Genomic DNA, 21,565 nt, shown 5'->3' on the forward strand with positions numbered 1-21,565 from the left:
GACTGGAGGAGATGCAGATGAAGAGACAGGGCTGCGGAGCTAGGACTAAGCGCCGGGACGGACAGGCTTCACGGTGTCTTGGACAAACCTCGGTCTCCTGAGACGCAACCTCCATGTGGACTGGACACTGGCCGAGAGTTGGTGGGCGGTCATCCTCCCTCCACCCCAGCAGTCAATGGCGTGGAACACCGCAAAGGCTACCACAGTGTATATGTTTCTTTGACGTTTTATTACCTTTTTTATGGATGTCCGCTAACTTTTTGCAACTCAACGCCAAAAAAACGGAAATGCTGATTATCGGTCCTGCTAGACACCGACCTCTATTTAATAATACAACTGTAACATTTGACAACCAAATAATTATACAAGGCGACTCTGTAAAGAATCTGGGTATTATCTTCGACCCAACTCTCTCCTTTGAGTCATACATTAAAAGCGTTACTAAAACGGCCTTCTTTCATCTCCATAATATCGTTAAAATTCGCTCCATTTTGTCCACTAAAGACGCTGAGATCATTATCCATGCGTTTGTTACGTCTCGCCTCGACTACTGTAACGTATTATTTTCGGGTCTCCCCATGTCTAGCATTAAAAGATTACAGTTGGTACAAAATGCGGCTGCTAGACTTTTGACAAGAACAAGAAAGTTTGATCACATTACGCCTGTACTGTATATACCTTTATATACATATATACATACATATATACCTGTACTGGCTCACCTGCACTGGCTTCCTGTGCACTTAAGATGTGACTTTAAGGTTTTACTACTTACGTATAAAATACTACACGGTCTAGCTCCATCCTATCTTGCCGATTGTATTGTACCATATGTCCCGGCAAGAAATCTGCGTTCAAAGGACTCTGGCTTATTAGTGATTCCCAAAGCCCAAAAAAAGTCTGCGGGCTATAGAGCGTTTTCCGTTCGGGCTCCAGTACTCTGGAATGCCCTCCCGGTAACAGTTCGAGATGCTACCTCAGTAGAAGCATTTAAGTCTCACCTTAAAACTCATATGTATACTCTAGCCTTTAAATAGACTCCCTTTTTAGACCAGTTGATCTGCCGATTCTTTTCTTTTTCTCCTCTGTGGGTCCGGTCCGATGGCCATGGATGAAGTACTGGCTGTTCAGAGTCGGGACCCAGGATGGACCGCCCGCCTGTGTATCGGTTGGGGACATCTCTACGATGCTGATCAGACTCCGCTTGGGATGGTTTCCTGTGGACGGGACTCTCGCTGCTGTCTTGGATCCGCTTTGAACTGAACTCTCGCGGCTGTGTTGGAGCCACTATGGATTGAACTTTCACAGTATCATGTTAGACCCGCTCGACATCCATTGCTTTCGGTCCCCTAGAGGGGGGGGGTTGCCCGCATATGAGGTCCTCTCCAAGGTTTCTTATAGTCATCATTGTCACTGGCGTCCCACTGGGTGTGAGTTCTCCTTGCCCTTATGTGGGTTCTTCCGAGGATGTCGTAGTCGTAGTGGTTTGTACAGTCTTTTGAGACATTTGTGATTAAGGGCTATGTAAATAAACATTGATTGATGATTGTGAGTGTAAATGTTGTCTGTCTATCTGTGTTGGCCCTGCGATGAGGTGGCGACTTGTCCAGGGTGTACCCCGCATTCCGCCCGATTGTAGCTGAGATAGGCGCCAGCGCCCCCCGCGACCCCAAACTGGAATAAGCGGTAGAAAACGGATGGATGGATGATGATTGATTTATTCATAGCGGTATGTAGAAGTGGCTGGTTGCATCAGCTCTGCTCTTTTAATGTCTTTAATGTCCTTTGTGTACTTTCAATCAATCAATCAATGTTTACTTATATAGCCCTAAATCACTAGTGTCTCAAAGGGCTGCACAAACCACTACGACATCCTCGGTAGGCCCACATAAGGGCAAGGAAAACTCACACCCAGTGGGACGTCGGTGACAATGATGACTATGAGAACCTTGGAGAGGAGGAAAGCAATGGATGTCGAGCGGGTCTAACATGATACTGTGAAAGTTCAATCCATAATGGATCCAACACAGTCGCGAGAGTCCAGTCCAAAGCGGATCCAACACAGCAGCGAGAGTCCCGTTCACAGCGGAGCCAGCAGGAAACCATCCCAAGCGGAGGCGGATCAGCAGCGCAGAGATGTCCCCAGCCGATACACAGGCGAGCAGTACATGGCCACCGGATCGGACCGGACTCCCTCCACAAAGGAGAGTGGGACATAGAAGAAAAAGAAAAGAAACGGCAGATCAACTGGTCTAAAAAGGGAGTCTATTTAAAGGCTAGAGTATACAAATGAGTTTTAAGGTGAGACTTAAATGCTGATGTTTGATGTTTGATGTTTTCCTCTTACACACTTAAGAGGGATGTGTGCTATGGCCATGAGTCCCCCCTCCCCCCACACCTCACCATTGTTTACCTGTATCCCACCTTTTTTGTAAGGGCCGCCAGAATTTGGCAGACCCGTCAGCCATCCTGTTCTGGCTCCCTGCAGTGTTTGTCTGATCTTGAATAGGATCGTGCTGAAAATTCCCAATAAAGTATTTCTGATTCTGATTCTGAGGAACCACATCTGGGTTTTTACGTTGGAAAAAGTCTGGGAAACTGTGGTATCTTGAACTGTTCTTGACACTGATGGTGTAAAATGTACATCGGACAAGTTTCAACTGCTGGCGCCTTCCCCTGTGTGACCCCGTGCCGTGGTGCATGTTTGTGCGAGAACCTCTTACAGCTCGGACTTAGAGACGATGACGGAGAGTTGGAAAAGAAGATTGAGCTGAGGGATTACTGACGGAGGCAACAAGCGCTGATCTTGAGGGTTGATTACCGAGTGCGGGACCAAATGACGTCCCTGTGACCGTTTGGGACTAAGGATGAGCATGCAATCCCACTCACCTGCTTCCACTCCTCCTTGGCACTGTCGCTGACGACCGGGTCGAATGACGAGTCCCCTCCTTTCTCCACCGGGTCGACCCCCGCCTGGAAAAGCTCCGCCCCCTGTTGGCACACCTGCAGTTCATCCTCCTTGCCGACTTTGATCCGATCGGAGAAGTCCTGCAGGGAGCGGTTTAGGAAGTTTCCCCGGCTGCCCAAGTTTTTCGGACACGTGAAGGAAGCCCGGCGCTGGAAGAGCCCGTGGTGGCCCCAGTCTTCCGCGTTTGAGTCGATGGAAGTCCTGCTAGAGCTCTGGAACTTCTTCTTGGGTGGCCTCAGCGCTGACACGTACTGTAAAACCATCCCAGGTGGACTTGGCAAATAATGATCTGGAACATTTAAATTGAGTTGCTCACATTGTGTCGGTCCACTTTGACCAGGAGGCCGAGGTCCGTGGTGTCAGAGATCCCACCGTGGAGGATCAAGACTTTCTGGTCGATCACCGTCGCTAGTGGCAACCAGCTGAAGATCTTCTGGAGCAACTTTAGGATCCGTTTGCCGTGCATCTGTCGAGCAAAATACCTTTTCTATCCATCCATCCATGCACATAAATATATATATTCAGTATATACGTGAATGCATGTATATGTATATATGTGTATATATTTTGTCCACTAAAGACGCTGAGATCATTATCCATGCGTTTGTTACGCCTCGTCTCGATTACTGTAACGTATTATTTTCGGGTCTAGCATTAAAAGATTACAGTTGGTACAAAATGCGGCTGCTAGACTTTTGACAAGAACAAGAAAGTTTGATCACATTACACCTGTACTGTATATACCTTTATATACATATATACATACATATATACCTGTACTGGCTCACCTGCACTGGCTTCCTGTGCACTTAAGATGTGACTTTAAGGTTTTACTACTTACGTATAAAATACTACACGGTCTAGCTCCATCCTATCTTGCCGATTGTATTGTACCATATGTCCCGGCAAGAAATCTGCCTTCAAAAGACTCCGGCTTATTAGTGATTCCTAGAGCCCCAAAAAAGTCTGCGGACTATAGAGCGTTTTCCGTTCGGGCTCCAGTACTCTGGAATGCCCTCCCGGTAACAGTTCGAGATGCTACCTCAGTAGAAGCATTTAAGTCTCACCTTAAAACTCATCTGTATACTCTAGCCTTTAAATAGACCTCCTTTTTAGACCAGTTGATCTGCTGCTTCTTTTCTTTCTCCTATGTCCCCCCCTCCCTTGTGGAGGGGGTCCGGTCCGATGACCATGGATGAAGTACTGACTGTCCAGAGTCGAGACCCAGGATGGACCGCTCGTCGGGACCCAGGATGGACCGCTCGCCTGTATCGGTTGGGGACATCTCTACGCTGCTGATCCGCTTGAGATGGTTTCCTGTGGACGGGACTCTCACTGCTGTCTTGGAGCCACTATGGATTGAACTTTCACAGTATCATGTTGGACCCGCTCGACATCCATTGCTTTCGGTCCCCTAAAGGGGGGGGGTTGCCCACATCTGAGGTCCTCTCCAAGGTTTCTCATATTCAGCATTGTCACTGGCGTCCCACTGAATGTGAATTCTCCCTGCCCACTGGGTGTGAGTTTTCCTTGCCCTTTTGTGGGTTCTTCCGAGGATGTTGTAGTCGTAATGATTTGTGCAGTCCTTTGAGACATTTGTGATTTGGGGCTATATAAATAAACATTGATTGATTGATGATTGATATGTATATATATGTATATATGTATGTAAGTGTGGGAACAATCACAAGACTACTTCATCTCTACAGAACTGTTTCATGAGGGGTTCCCTCAATCATCAGGAGATTTTGGGGTGGTATAGCTCGGTTGGTAGAGTGGCCGTGCCAGCAACTTGAGGGCTGCAGGTTCGATTCCCGCTTCCGCCATCCTAGTCACTCCCGTTGCGTCCTTGGGCAAGACACTTTACCCACCTGCTCCCAGTTTAAATGTAACTTAGATATTGGGCTTCACTATGTAAAGCGCTTTGAGTCACTAGAGAAAAGCGCTATATAAATATAATTCACTTCACTTCACTTTGATTGAGGGAATCCCTCATGAAACAGTTCTGTAGAGATGAAGTAGTCTTGTGATTTTTTCCCACACCTACATATTGCGCTCTACCACGGTATCGAGCACTATTCTCTGGATAATCCAATCAAGACCTATGTATATATATATATATATATATATATATATATATATATCAGTATATAATGTGTATATAGTACATATATATGTATGTATATAAATATATATGTATACACGCGTATATATATATATGTATGTACTGAATATATGTGGGTATATATATACTGTATGTTATATATGTATATATGTATACATGTATGTGTATATGTATATATATATTCAGTATATATGTGAATACATGTATATGTATATATGTGTATATATATATATATGTATATATGTATGTAGGTGTGGGAAAAATCACAAAACTACTTCAATCATCAGGGGATTTTGATTGAGGGAACCCCTCATGAAACAGTTCTGTAGAGATGAAGTAGTCTTCTGATTTGTCCCACACCTACATATGGAATTATATTTATATAGCGCTTTTCTCTAGTGACTCAAAGCGCTTTACATAGTGACACCCAATATCTAAGTTACATTCAAAGCAGTGTGGGTGGCACTGGGAGCAGGTGGGTCGAGTGTCTTGCCCAAGGACACAACGGCAGTGACTAGGATGGCGGAAGCGGGAATCGAACCTGCAACCCTCAAGTTGCTGGCACGGCCGCTCTACCAACTGAGCTATACCGCGCTCTACCACGGTATCGAGCACTATTCTCTGGATAATCCAATCAAGACATATGTATATATATATACATATATATATATATATAGATACATATATAAGTATATAACGTGTATACAGTACATATATATGTATGTATATAAATATATATACATATACACGCGTATATATATATATATGTACTGAATATATGTGGGTATATATATATATATATACTGTATATTATATATGTATTTATGTATACATTTATGTGTATATGTACATATATATTCAGTATATTTGTGTGTATACATATATATGTATGTGTTTATACATATATATATATATATATATATACACATACCTGTATATATAAATATTACACATGTACACACATATATATGTACTGAATATATGTGTATATATATGTAGTGTGTTTATATATATATATATATATATATATGTATACGCATATATATATATATTTTTAATGTATATATATCTGTATGTATGTAATGTATATATGTATACATTTATGTATACATGTTTACATTTATGTATACATTTATGTGTATACGTACATATATTCATGAATAAGAAATAAATCTCGATCTTAATAGTGATGATTACTTATTACTATTACTACCAGAGTACCAGCTCTTTTAAAACAGGAACGTTCCTGGCTTTACTACCAAGCCCCCTTCCTATCCCGCCTGACGCATCAGATGTCAACAGAGCCAAACGTCCTGCGGGAATCCAAATTAGAGACCTGCAAATCCTCTTAGTGGCGAGGAGTGACGATGGGCCGTACGGCCTTATGGGGAATGTGTGCGCAAATAGAAGGGATAGAGTTTCCTTTTGTATCGTTTTGCACGCACCTACCTTGTATTTAGTCAACACTTCCTTAGTGAAGCCGTACCTGCAGTCAGGAAAAAAGGACATTACTTTTTATATTGTTTGCACTCAATTCACATGTTAGCATGTTAGCATCCCTGTTATATACTCATTTTACATGTTAGCATCCCTGCCATATACTCATTTCACATGTTAGCATGTTAGCATCCCTGCTATATACTAATTTTACATGTTAACATCCCTGCCATATACTCATTTCACATGTTAGCATGTTAGCATCCCTGCTATATACTAATTTTACATGTTAGCATCCCTGCCATATACTCATTTCACATTTTAGCATGTTAGCATCCCTGCTATATACTAATTTTACATGTTAGCATCCCTGCCATTTACTCATTTCACATGTTAGCATGTTAGCATCCCTGCTATATACTAATTTCACATGTTAGCATCCCTGCTATATACTCATTTTACATGTTAGCATCCCTGACATATACTCATTTCACATGTTAGCGTGTTAGCATCCCTGCTATATACTCATTTTACATGTTAGCATCCCTGACATATACTCATTTCACATGTTAGCGTGTTAGCACCCCTGCTATATACTAATTTTACATGTTAGCATCCCTGCCATTTACTCATTTCACATGTTAGCATGTTAGCATCCCTGCTATATACTAATTTCACATGTTAGCATCCCTGCTATATACTCATTTTACATGTTAGCATCCCTGACATATACTCATTTCACATATTAGCGTGTTAGCATCCCTGCTATATACTCATTTTACATGTTAGCATCCCTGACATATACTCATTTCACATGTTAGCGTGTTAGCACCCCTGCTATATACTCATTTCACATGTTAGCATCCCTGCTATATACTCATTTTACATGTTAGCATCTCTGTTATAAACTCATTTCACATTTTAGCATGTTAGCATCCCTGCTATATACTCATTTTACATGTTAGTATCCCTGCTATACACTCATTTCACATGTTAGCATGTTAGCATCCCTGCTATATACTCATTTTACATGTTAGCATCCCTGCTATACACTCATTTTACATGTTAGCATCCCTGCTATAAACTCATTTCACATGTTAGCATGTTAGCATCCCTGCTATAAATTCATTTCACATGTTAGCATGTTAGCATCCCTGCTATAAACTCATTCCACATTTTAGCATGTTAGCATCTGTGCTATATACTCATTTTACATGTTAGCATCCCTGCCATTTACTCATTTCACATGTTAGCATGTTAGCATCCCTGCTATATACTCATTTTACATGTTAGCATCCCTGCTATACACTCATTTTACATGTTAGCATCCCTGCTATAAACTCATTTCACATGTTAGCATGTTAGCATCCCTGCTATAAATTCATTTCACATGTTAGCATGTTAGCATCCCTGCTATAAACTCATTCCACATTTTCGCATGTTAGCATCTGTGCTATATACTCATTTTACATGTTAGCATCCTTGCTATATACTAATTTTACATGTTAGCATCCCTGCTATAAACTCATTTCACATGTTAGCATCCCTGTTGTATACTCATTTGACTAGTTTGCACCTCAGGTTGATGATGTGGTCCTCGTGGTTGCCTCGGTTCAGATGGACCTCTGTTGGATAGACCAGCAGGAAAGCGAAGAGGATGATGAGTATCTCGATGGAGTCCTTGCCTCGGTCCACAAAGTCTCCGTTGAACACGTACGGTTTCTCCAAGGACGGCATTCCGTTCTGAGAAGGAAAAGCCCATCGAATGCTAATTGTGTCATCCAAATACAAATCCTCTTTCCATATGAGTTGGGAAATTGTGTTGGATGTAAATATAAACGGAATACAATTATTTGTACGATGACAACATATTAATGATTAACTTTAGAATTTGATGCCAGCAACACGTGAAAACGAAGTTTAGAAAGGTGGCAAGAAATACTGATAAAGTTGAGGAATGCTCATCAAACACTTATTTGGAACATCCCACATTGGGAACAGGTGGGTGCTATGATTGGACTGGCCTGGGGGTACCTCGGGATCCCCCGGGAGGAGCTGGACGAAGTGGTTGGGGAGAGGAAAGTCTGGGGCTTCCCTGCTTAGGCTGCTGCCCCCGCTACCCGACCACGGATAAGCGGAAGAAGATGGATGGATTGAACTGAATACTGAACACGTTATTTACGTCAAAATTGTTCCGTGAGATGGTCTTGATACCTTGTAGAAGATCAACAGCAGGTCTTCCAGCTGCCCGTGCAAATCCCCTGTAGAAAAAGAACAGAGACAACATTTGTTCCGGGGTTTACTATGTTCATGTTCAGTCGGAATGATTAACTACAATAGAGCATAAAATGTTTGTTTATCAGTTCGAAATAGTTTTTTTGAAACAATATCAGAGCCCTTTAGACTTGAAATAACACCCACATAGTCACCTTTACATTCCTTTAATCCAATATAATAATGCTGGATGAGGCTGAGCCAATCAGTGTCCAGGATACTTAACAGCACTTTGTACATGTTAGCATCCCTGCTATAAACTAATTTCACATGTTAGCATCCCTGCTATATATTCATTTTACATGTTAGCATCCCTGCTATACACTTCTTTCACATGTTAGCATCCCTGCTATACACTCATTTCACATATTAGCATGTTAGCATCCCTGCCATATACACATTTTACATGTTAGCATGTTAACATCCCTGCTATATACTCATTATAAATGTTAGCATTCCTGCTATAAACTCATTTCACATGTTGGCATGTTAGCATCCCTGCTATACACTCATTTTACATGTTAGCATACCTGCTATACACTCATTTCACATGTTAGCATGTTAGCATCGCTGCTATAAACTCATTTCACATGTTAGCATGTTAGCATCCCTGCTGTATACTCATTTCCCATGTTAGCATCCCTGCTATATACTCATTTTACATGTTAGCATCCCTGCTATAAACTCATTTCACATGTTAGCATCCCTGCTACACACTCATTTCCCATGATAGCATCCCTGCTATAAACTCATTTCGCATGTTAGCATCCCTGCTATAAACTCATTTTACATGTTAGCATCCCTGCTATAAACTCATTTCGCATGTTAGCATCCCTGCTATACACTCATTTCCCATGATAGCATCCCTGCTATTAACTCATTTCCCATGTTAGCATCCCTAATATAAACTCATTTCCCATGTTAGCATCCCTGCTATAAACTCATTTTACATGTTAGCATCCCTGCTATATACTCATTTTACATGTTAGCATCCCTGCTATACACTCATTTTACATGTTAGCATCCCTGCTATACACTCATTTCACATTTTTGCATGTTAGCATCCCTACTATATACTCATTTTACATGTTAGCATCCCTGCTATACACTCATTTTACATGTTAGCATCCCTGGTATAAACTAATTTCACATGTTAGCATGTTAGCATCCCAGCTATACACTCATTTCACATGTTAGCATCCCTGCTATAAACTCATTTCACATGTTAGCATGTTAGCATCCCTGCTATAAACTAATTTCACATGTTAGCATCCCTGCTATATATTCATTTTACATGTTAGCATCCCTGCTATACACTTATTTCACATGTTAGCATCCCTGCTATACACTCATTTCACATATTAGCATGTTAGCATCCCTGCTATATACGCATTTTACATGTTAGCATGTTAGCATCCCTGCTATATACTCATTATACATGTTAGCATCCCTGCTATAAACTCATTTCACATGTTGGCATGTTAGCATCCCTGCTATACACTCATTTTACATGTTAGCATACCTACTATAAACTCATTTCACTTGTTAGCATGTTAGCATCCCTGCTATAAACTCATTTCACATGTTAGCACGTTAGCATCCCTGCTATACACTCATTTTCCATGTTAGCATCCCTGCTATATACTCATTTTACATGTTAGCATCCCTGCTATAAACTCATTTCGCATGTTAGCATCCCTGCTATACACTCATTTCCCATGATAGCATCCCTGCTATACACTCATTTCCCATGTTAGCATCCCTGCTATAAACTCATTTCCCATGTTAGCATCCCTGCTATAAACTCATTTTACATGTTAGCATCCCTGCTATATACTCTTTTTACATGTTAGCATCCCTGCTATACACTCATTTTACATGTTAGCATCCCTGCTATACACTCATTTCACATTTTTGCATGTTAGCAACCCTACTTTATACTCATTTTACATGTTAGCATCCCTGCTATACACTCATTTTACATGTTAGCATCCCTGGTATAAACTAATTTCACATGTTAGCATGTTAGCATCCCAGCTCTACACTCATTTCACATGTTAGCATCCCTGCTATAAACTCATTTCACATGTTAGCATGTTAGCATCCCTGCTATAAACTAATTTCACATGTTAGCATCCCTGCTATATATTCATTTTACATGTTAGCATCCCTGCTATACACTTATTTCACATGTTAGCATCCCTGCTATACACTCATTTCACATATTAGCATGTTAGCATCCCTGCTATATACGCATTTTACATGTTAGCATGTTAGCATCCCTGCTATATACTCATTATACATGTTAGCATTCCTGCTATAAACTCATTTCACATGTTGGCATGTTAGCATCCCTGCTATACACTCATTTTACATGTTAGCATACCTACTATAAACTCATTTCACTTGTTAGCATGTTAGCATCCCTGCTATAAACTCATTTCACATGTTAGCATGTTAGCATCCCTGCTATACACTCATTTTCCATGTTAGCATCCCTGCTATATACTCATTTTACATGTTAGCATCCCTGCTATAAACTCATTTCGCATGTTAGCATCCCTGCTATACACTCATTTCCCATGATAGCATCCCTGCTATACACTCATTTCCCATGTTAGCATCCCTGCTATAAACTCATTTCCCATGTTAGCATCCCTGCTATAAACTAATTTTACATGTTAGCATCCCTGCTATATACTCATTTTACATGTTAGCATCCCTGCTATACACTCATTTTACATGTTAGCATCCCTGCTATACACTCATTTCACATTTTTGCATGTTAGCATCCCTACTATATACTCATTTTAAATGTTAGCATCCCTGCTATACACTCATTTTACATGTTAGCATCCCTGGTATAAACTAATTTCACATGTTAGCATGTTAGCATCCCAGCTCTACACTCATTTCACATGTTAGCATCCCTGCTATAAACTCATTTCACATGTTAGCATGTTAGCATCCCTGCTATATATTCATTTTACATGTTAGCATCCCTGCTATACACTCATTTCACATGTTAGCATGTTAGCATCCCTACTATAAACTCATTTCAAATGTTAGCATGTTAGCATCCCTGTTATATACTCATTTAACATGTTAGCATCCCTGCTATACACTTATTTCACATGTTGGCATGTTAGCATACCTGCTATACACTTATTTCACATGTTAGCATGTTAGCATCCCTGCTATACACTCATTTCACATGTTAGCATCCCTGCTATATACTCATTTTACATGTTAGCATCCCTGCTATAAACTCATTTCACATGTTAGCATGTTAGCATCCCTGCTATATACTCATGTCACATGTTAGCATCCCTGCTATACAGTCATTTCACATGTTAGCATGTTAGCATCCCTACTATACACTCATTTCACATGTTTGCATCCCTGCTATACACTTATTTCACATGTTGGCATGTTAGCATACCTGCTATACACTTATTTCACATGTTAGCATGTTAGCATCCCTGCTATACACTCATTTCACATGTTAGCATCCCTGCTATATACTCATTTTACATGTTAGCATCCCTGCTATATACTCATTTTACATGTTAGCATCCCTGCTATAAACTCATTTCACATGTTAGCATGTTAGCATCCCTGCTATATACTCATGTCACATGTTAGCATCCCTGCTATACACTCATTTTACATGTTAGCATCCCTGCTATAAACTAATTTCACATGTTAGCATGTTAGCATCCCTGCTATAAACTCATTTCACATGTTAGCATGTTAGCATCCCTACTATACACTCATTTCACATGTTTGCATCCCTGCTATACACTCATTTCACATGTTAGCATGTTAGCATCCCTGCTATACACTCATTTCACATGTTAGCATGTTAGCATCCCTGGTATAAACTAATTTCACATGTTGGTATGTTAGCATCCCTGCTATACACTCATTTCACATGTCAGCATCCCTGCTATACACTCATTTTACATGTTAGCATCCCTGCTATAAACTAATTTCACATGTTAGCATGTTAGCATCCCTGCTATAAACTCATTTCACATGTTAGCATGTTAGCATCCCTGCTATATACTCATTTTACATGTTAGCATCCCTGCTATAAACTCATTTCACATGTTAGCATGTTAGCATCCCTACCATATACTCATTTCACATGTTAGCATCCCTGCTATACACTCATTTCACATGTTAGCATCCCTGCTATACACTCATTTCACATGTTAGCATGTTACCATCCGTGCAATACACTCATTTCACATGTTAGCATCCCTGCTATAAACTCATTTCACATGTTAGCATGATAGCATCCCTGCTATAAACTCATTTCACATGTTAGCATGTTAGCATCCCTACTATATACTCATTTTACATGTTAGCATCCCTGCTATACACTCATTTCCCATGTTAGCATCCCTGGTATAAACTAATTTCACATGTTAGTATGTTAGCATCCCTGCTATACACGCATTTCCCATGTTAGCATCCCTGCTATAAACTCATTTCACATGTTAGCATGTTAGCATCCCTGCTATATACTCATTTTACATGTTAGCATCCCTGCTATAAACTCATTTCACCTGTAAGCATGTTAGCATCCCTGCTATATACACATTTTACATGTTAGCATCCCTGCTATAAACTCATTTCACATGTTAGCATGTTAGCATCCCTGCTATACATTCATTTCACATGTTAGCATCCCTGCTATACACTCATTTCACATGTTAGCATGTTAGCATCCCTGCTATAAACTCATTTCACATGTTAGCATGTTAGCGTCCCTACTATATACTCATGTCACTTGTTAGCATCCCTGCTATACACTCATTTCACATGTTAGCATGTTAGCATCCCTGCTTTACACTCATTTCACATGTTAGCATGTTAGCATCCCTGGTATAAACTAATTTCACATGTTGGTATGTTAGCATCCCTGCTATACACTCATTTCACATGTCAGCATCCCTGCTATACACTCATTTTACATGTTAGCATCCCTGCTATAAACTAATTTCACATGTTAGCATGTTAGCATCCCTGCTATAAACTCATTTCACATGTTAGCATGTTAGCATCCCTGCTATACACTCATTTTACATGTTAGCATCCCTGCTATAAACTAATTTCACATGTTAGCATGTTAGCATCCCTGCTATAAACTCATTTCACATGTTAGCATGTTAGCATCCCTGCTATATACTCATTTTACATGTTAGCATCCCTGCTATAAACTCATTTCACGTGTTAGCATGTTAGCATCCCAGCTCTACACTCATTTCACATCTTAGCATCCCTGCTATATACTCATTTTACATGTTAGCATCCCTGGTATAAACTAATTTCACATGTTAGCATGTTAGCATCCCAGCTCTACACTCATTTCACATGTTAGCATGTTAGCATCCCAGCTCTACACTCATTTCACATGTTAGCATCCCTGCTATAAACTCATTTCACATGTTAGCATGTTAGCATCCCTGCTATATATTCATTTTACATGTTAGCATCCCTGCTATACACTCATTTCACATGTTAGCATGTTAGCATCCCTACTATAAACTCATTTCAAATGTTAGCATGTTAGCATCCCTGTTATATACTCATTTAACATGTTAGCATCCCTGCTATACACTTATTTCACATGTTGGCATGTTAGCATCCCTACTATAAACTCATTTCAAATGTTAGCATGTTAGCATCCCTGTTATATACTCATTTAACATGTTAGCATCCCTGCTATACACTCATTTCACATGTTAGCATCCCTGCTATATAATCATTTTACATGTTAGCATCCCTGCTATAAACTCATTTCACATGTTAGCATGTTAGCATCCCTGCTATATACTCATGTCACATGTTAGCATCCCTGCTATACAGTCATTTCACATGTTAGCATGTTAGCATCCCTACTATACACTCATTTCACATGTTTGCATCCCTGCTATACACTCATTTCACATGTTAGCATGTTAGCATCCCTGCTATACACTCATTTCACATGTTAGCATGTTAGCATCCCTGGTATAAACTAATTTCCCATGTTGGTATGTTAGCATCCCTGCTATACACTCATTTCACATGTTAGCATCCCTGCTATACACTCGTTTCCCATGTTAGCATCCCTGGTATAAACTAATTTCACATGTTGGTATGTTAGCATCCCTGCTATAAACTCATTTCACATGTTAGCATGTTAGCATCCCTGCTATATACTCATTTTACATGTTAGCATCCCTGCTATAAACTCATTTCACATGTTAGCATGTTAGCATCCCTACCATATACTCATTTCACATGTTAGCATCCCTGCTATACACTCATTTCACATGTTAGCATCCCTGCTATACACTCATTTCACATGTTAGCATGTTACCATCCGTGCAATACACTCATTTCACATGTTATCATCCCTGCTATAAACTCATTTCACATGTTAGCATGATAGCATCCCTGCTATAAACTCATTTCACATGTTAGCATGTTAGCATCCCTGCTATATACTCATTTTACATGTTAGCATCCCTGCTATACACTCATTTCCCATGTTAGCATCCCTGGTATAAACTAATTTCACATGTTGGTATGTTAGCATCCCTGCTATACACTCATTTCACATGTTAGCATGTTAGCATCCCTGCTATACACTCATTTCCCATGTTAGCATCCCTGGTATAAACTAATTTCACATGTTGGTATGTTAGCATCCCTGCTATACACTCATTTCACATGTTAGCATGTTAGCATCCCTGCTATACACTCATTTCAAATGTTAGCATGTTAGCATCCCTGTTATATACTCATTTAACATGTTAGCATCCCTGCTATACACTTATTTCACAGGTTGGCATGTTAGCATACCTGCTATACACTTATTTCACATGTTAGCATGTTAGCATCCCTGCTATACACTCATTTCACATGTTAGCATCCCTGCTATATACTCATTTTACATGTTAGCATCCCTGCTATAAACTCATTTCACATGTTAGCATGTTAGCATCCCTGCTATATACTCATGTCACATGTTAGCATCCCTGCTATACAGTCATTTCACATGTTAGCATGTTAGCATCCCTACTATACACTCATTTCACATGTTTGCATCCCTGCTATACACTCATTTCACATGTTAGCATGTTAGGATCCCTGCTATATACTCATGTCACATGTTAGCATCCCTGCTATGAACTCATTTCACATGTTAGCATGTTAGCATCCCTGCTATACATTCATTTCACATGTTAGCATCCCTGCTATAAACTCATTTCACATGTTAGCATGATAGCATCCCTGCTATAAACTCATTTCACATGTTAGCATGTTAGCATCCCTGCTATATACTCATTTTACATGTTAGCATCCCTGCTATACACTCATTTCCCATGTTAGCATCCCTGGTATAAACTAATTTCACATGTTGGTATGTTAGCATCCCTGCTATACACGCATTTCCCATGTTAGCATCCCTGCTATAAACTCATTTCACATGTTAGCATGTTAGCATCCCTGCTATATACTCATTTTACATGTTAGCATCCCTGGTATAAACTAATTTCACATATTAGTATGTTAGCATCCCAGCTCTACACTCATTTCACATGTTAGCATCCCTGCTATACACTCATTTCACATGTTAGCATGTTAGCATCCCTGCTATAAACTCATTTCACATGTTAGCATGTTAGCATCCCTGCTATATACTCATTTTACATGTTAGCATCCCTGCTATAAACTCATTTCACATGTTAGCATGTTAGCATCCCTGCTATACATTCATTTCACATGTTAGCATCCCTGCTATAAACTCATTTCACATGTTAGCATCCCTGCTATACACTCATTTCCCATGTTAGCATCCCTGCTATAAACTCATTTCACATGTTAGCACGTTAGCATCCCTGCTATAAACTCATTTCACATGTTAGCATGTTAGCATCCCTGCTATATACGCATTTCCCATGTTAGCATCCCTGCTATAAACTCATTTCACATGTTAGCATGTTAGCATCCCTGCTATATACTCATTTTACATGTTAGCATCCCTGCTATAAACTCATTTCACCTGTAAGCATGTTAGCATCCCTGCTATAAACTCATTTCACATGTTAGCATGTTAGCATCCCTGCTATACATTCATTTCACATGTTAGCATGTTAGCATCCCTGCTATAAACTCATTTCACATGTTAGCATGTTAGCGGTACGGCGAGGATCCAATCCGCGCCCTCTGCCCAAACCCCAGCCACCATGACAGGATGCAAGACGAGCCTCACCCAGGGGAGACACACCTGGCGGCACAACCAGGTCCTCAAGATCTTGGCATCAGTCCTGCAGAACCACCAAGACTATGTAATCCCTTGAAGACAACAATGTTTGTCCGAGAGGGCGGGAAAACTCCCCAAACAGCTTTCCAACATAGCGGCCACCTTATTGACCGTGTGAGCAGCTTTCATTGCTCCAAAGCCACTTTTCAACTTCAACTGTTCAAGGAAGAGTCATCTGTTGGACTTTTCCAGTTTGTTGAAAATAATATCTCAGCCGTATTCGGGCGGAAGGCGGGGTACACCCTGGACAAGTCACCACCTCATCACAGGGCCAACACAGATAGACAGACAACATTCACCCTCACATTCACACACTAGGAACCATTTAGTGTTGCCAATCAACCTATCCCCAGGTGCATGTCTTTGGAGGTGGGAGGAAGGGAACCCACGCAGTCGCGGGGAGAACATGCAAACCCCACACGGAAAGATCCAGAGCCCGGGATTGAACCCAGGACTACTCAGGGCCTTTGTATTGTGAGGCAGATGCACCAACCCCTCTTCCACCGTGCTGTCAATCAATCAATCAATCAATGCTTATTTATCCAGCCCTAAATCACAAGTGTCTCAAAGGTCTGCACAAGCCACAACAAAATCCTCGGTTCAGAGCCCACATCAGGGCAAGGAAAAACTCACAACCCAGTGGGATGACAACGTGGATGACTATAAGAAACTTTGGAGAGTTAGGGGTAACCGAAAGTAATGGACATCGAGTGGGTCTAACATAATAGTGAGAGTTCAGTCCATAGTGGATCTAACATAATAGTGAGAGTCCAGTCCATAGTGGATCTAACATAATAGTGAGAGTTCAGTCCATAGTGGATCTAACATAATAGTGAGAGTCCAGTCCATAGCGGATCTAACATAATAGTGAGAGTCCAGTCCAAAGTGGATCTAACATAATAGTGAGAGTTCAGTCCATAGTGGATCTATCATAATGGTGAGAGTCCAGTCCATAGTGGATCTAACATAATAGTGAGAGTCCAGTCCATAGTGGATCTAACATAATAGTGAGAGTTCAGTCCATAGTGGATCTAACATAATAGTGTGAGTCCAGTCCATAGTGGATCTAACATAATAGTGAGAGTTCAGTCCATAGTGGGTCTAACATAATAGTGAGAGTCCAGTCCATAGTGGATCTAACATAATAGTGAGAGTTCAGTCCATAGTGGATCTAACATAATAGTGTGAGTCCAGTCCATAGTGGATCTAACATAATAGTGAGAGTTCAGTCCATAGTGGGTCTAACATAATAGTGAGAGTCCAGTCCATAGTGGATCTAACATAATAGTGAGAGTCCAGTCCATAGTGGATCTAACATAATAGTGAGAGTCCAGTCCATAGTGGATCTAACATAATAGTGAGAGTCCAGTCCATAGTGGATCTAACATAATAGTGAGAGTCCAGTCCATAGTGGATCTAACATAATAGTGAGAGTCCAGTCCATAGTGGATCTAACATAATAGTGAGAGTCCAGTCCATAGTGGATCTAACATAATAGTGTGAGTCCAGTCCATAGTGGATCTAACATAATAGTGAGAGTCCAGTCCATAGTGGATCTAACATAATAGTGAGAGTCCAGTCCATAGTGGATCTAACATAATAGTGAGAGTCCAGTCCATAGTGGATCTAACATAATAGTGTGAGTCCAGTCCATAGTGGATCTAACATAATAGTGAGAGTCCAGTCCATAGTGGATCCAACATAATAGTGAGAGTCCAGTCCATAGTGGATCTAACATAATAATGAGAGTCCAGTCCATAGTGGATCTAACATAATAGTGTGAGAATCAGTCCATAGTGGATCTAATATAATAGTGAGAGTCCAGTCCATAGTGGATCTAACATAATAGTGAGAGTCCAGTCCATAGTGGATCTAACATAATAGTGAGAGTCCAGTCCATAGTGGATCTAACATAATAGTGTGAGTCCAGTCCATAGTGGATCTAACATAATAGTGTGAGTCCAGTCCATAGTGGATCTAACATAATAGTGAGAGTCCAGTCCATAGTGGATCTAACATAATAGTGTGAGTCCAGTCCATAGTGGATCTAACATAATAGTGAGAGTCCAGTCCATAGTGGATCTAACATAATAGTGAGAGTCCAGTCCATAGTGGATCTAACATAATAGTGAGAGTTCAGTCCATAGTGGATCTAACATAATATTGTGAGAGTCCAGTCCATGGTGGATCTATCATAATAGTGAGAGTCCAGTCCATAGTGGATCTAACATAATAGTGAGAGTCCAGTCCATAGTGGATCTAACATAATAGTGAGAGTCCAGTCCAAAGTGTATATAATATAATTTTGTGAGAGTCCAGTCCATAGTGGATCTAACATAATAGTGAGAGTCCAGTCCATAGTGGATCTAACATAATAGTGTAAAAGTCCAGTCCATAGTGGATCTAACATAATAGTGAGAGTCCAGTCCATAGTGGATCTAACATAATAGTGTAAAAGTCCAGTCCATAGTGGATCTAACATAATAATGTGAAAGTCCAGTCCATAGTGGATCTAACATAATAGTGTGAGAGTCCAGTCCATAGTGGATCTAACATAATAGTGAGAGTCCAGTCCATAGTGGATCCAACATAATAGTGACAGTCCAGTCCATAGTGGATCTAACATAATAGTGTGAAAGTCCAGTCCATAGTGGATCTAACATAATAGTGAGAGTCCAGTCCATAGTGGATCTAACATAAAATTGAGAGTCCAGTCCATAGTGGATCTAACATAATAGTGAGAGTCCAGTCCATAGTGGATCTAACATAATAGTGAGAGTCCAGTCCATAGTGGATCTAACATAATAGTGATAGTCCAGTCCATAGTGGATCTAACATAATAATGTGAGAGTCCAGTCCATAGTGGATCTAACATTATAATATGAAAGTCCAGTCAATAGTGGATCTAACATAATAGTGAGAGTCCAGTCCATAGTGGATCTAATATAATTTTGTGACAGTCCAGTCCATAGTGGATCTAACTTAATGTGAAAGTCCAGTCCATAGTGGATCTAACATAATAGTGAGAGAGTCCAGTCCATAGTGGATCTAACATAATAATATGAAAGTCCAGTCCATAGTGGATCTAACATAATAGTGAGAGTCCAGTCCATAGTGGATCTAATATAATTTTGTGACAGTCCAGTCCATAGTGGATCTAACATAATAGTGAGAGTCCAGTCCATAGTGGATCTAACATAATAGTGAGAGTCCAGTCCATAGTGGATCTAACATAATAGTGAGAGTCCAGTCCATAGTGGATCTAACATAATAGTGAGAGTCCAGTCCATAGTGGATCTAACATAATAGTGAGAGTCCAGTCCATAGTGGATCTAACATAATAGTGAGAGTCCAGTCCATAGTGGATCTAACATAATAGTGTGAGTCCAGTCCATAGTGGATCTAACATAATAGTGAGAGTCCAGTCCATAGTGGATCTAACATAATAGTGAGAGTCCAGTCCATAGTGGATCTAACATAATAGTGAGAGTCCAGTCCATAGTGGATCTAACATAATAGTGTGAGTCCAGTCCATAGTGGATCTAACATAATAGTGAGAGTCCAGTCCATAGTGGATCCAACATAATAGTGAGAGTCCAGTCCATAGTGGATCTAACATAATAATGAGAGTCCAGTCCATAGTGGATCTAACATAATAGTGTGAGAATCAGTCCATAGTGGATCTAATATAATAGTGAGAGTCCAGTCCATAGTGGATCTAACATAATAGTGAGAGTCCAGTCCATAGTGGATCTAACATAATAGTGAGAGTCCAGTCCATAGTGGATCTAACATAATAGTGTGAGTCCAGTCCATAGTGGATCTAACATAATAGTGTGAGTCCAGTCCATAGTGGATCTAACATAATAGTGAGAGTCCAGTCCATAGTGGATCTAACATAATAGTGTGAGTCCAGTCCATAGTGGATCTAACATAATAGTGAGAGTCCAGTCCATAGTGGATCTAACATAATAGTGAGAGTCCAGTCCATAGTGGATCTAACATAATAGTGAGAGTTCAGTCCATAGTGGATCTAACATAATATTGTGAGAGTCCAGTCCATGGTGGATCTATCATAATAGTGAGAGTCCAGTCCATAGTGGATCTAACATAATAGTGAGAGTCCAGTCCATAGTGGATCTAACATAATAGTGAGAGTCCAGTCCAAAGTGTATATAATATAATTTTGTGAGAGTCCAGTCCATAGTGGATCTAACATAATAGTGAGAGTCCAGTCCATAGTGGATCTAACATAATAGTGTAAAAGTCCAGTCCATAGTGGATCTAACATAATAGTGAGAGTCCAGTCCATAGTGGATCTAACATAATAGTGTAAAAGTCCAGTCCATAGTGGATCTAACATAATAATGTGAAAGTCCAGTCCATAGTGGATCTAACATAATAGTGTGAGAGTCCAGTCCATAGTGGATCTAACATA

At 40.3% G+C, this 21,565-nt stretch overlaps 1 protein-coding gene across 1 annotated transcript in view; it reads right to left on the minus strand.

Moving 5' to 3' along the window:
• Nucleotides 1-21,565, minus strand: part of ppef2a (protein phosphatase with EF-hand domain 2a) — a 31,717-nt gene that overhangs the window by 7,695 nt on the left and 2,457 nt on the right. The window contains exons 5-9 of the mRNA XM_061895547.1: nt 8,745-8,791; nt 8,107-8,273; nt 6,543-6,579; nt 3,285-3,434; nt 2,890-3,219 (exon numbers count right to left, since the gene is read on the minus strand). Of these exons, the coding sequence (XP_061751531.1) occupies nt 2,890-3,219; nt 3,285-3,434; nt 6,543-6,579; nt 8,107-8,273; nt 8,745-8,791 (731 nt within the window). The remainder of the gene's footprint in view (nt 1-2,889; nt 3,220-3,284; nt 3,435-6,542; nt 6,580-8,106; nt 8,274-8,744; nt 8,792-21,565) is intronic.

This window comes from Nerophis ophidion, linkage group LG01 (genome assembly GCF_033978795.1).
Source record: "Nerophis ophidion isolate RoL-2023_Sa linkage group LG01, RoL_Noph_v1.0, whole genome shotgun sequence".
Lineage (NCBI taxonomy): Eukaryota > Metazoa > Chordata > Actinopteri > Syngnathiformes > Syngnathidae > Nerophis > Nerophis ophidion.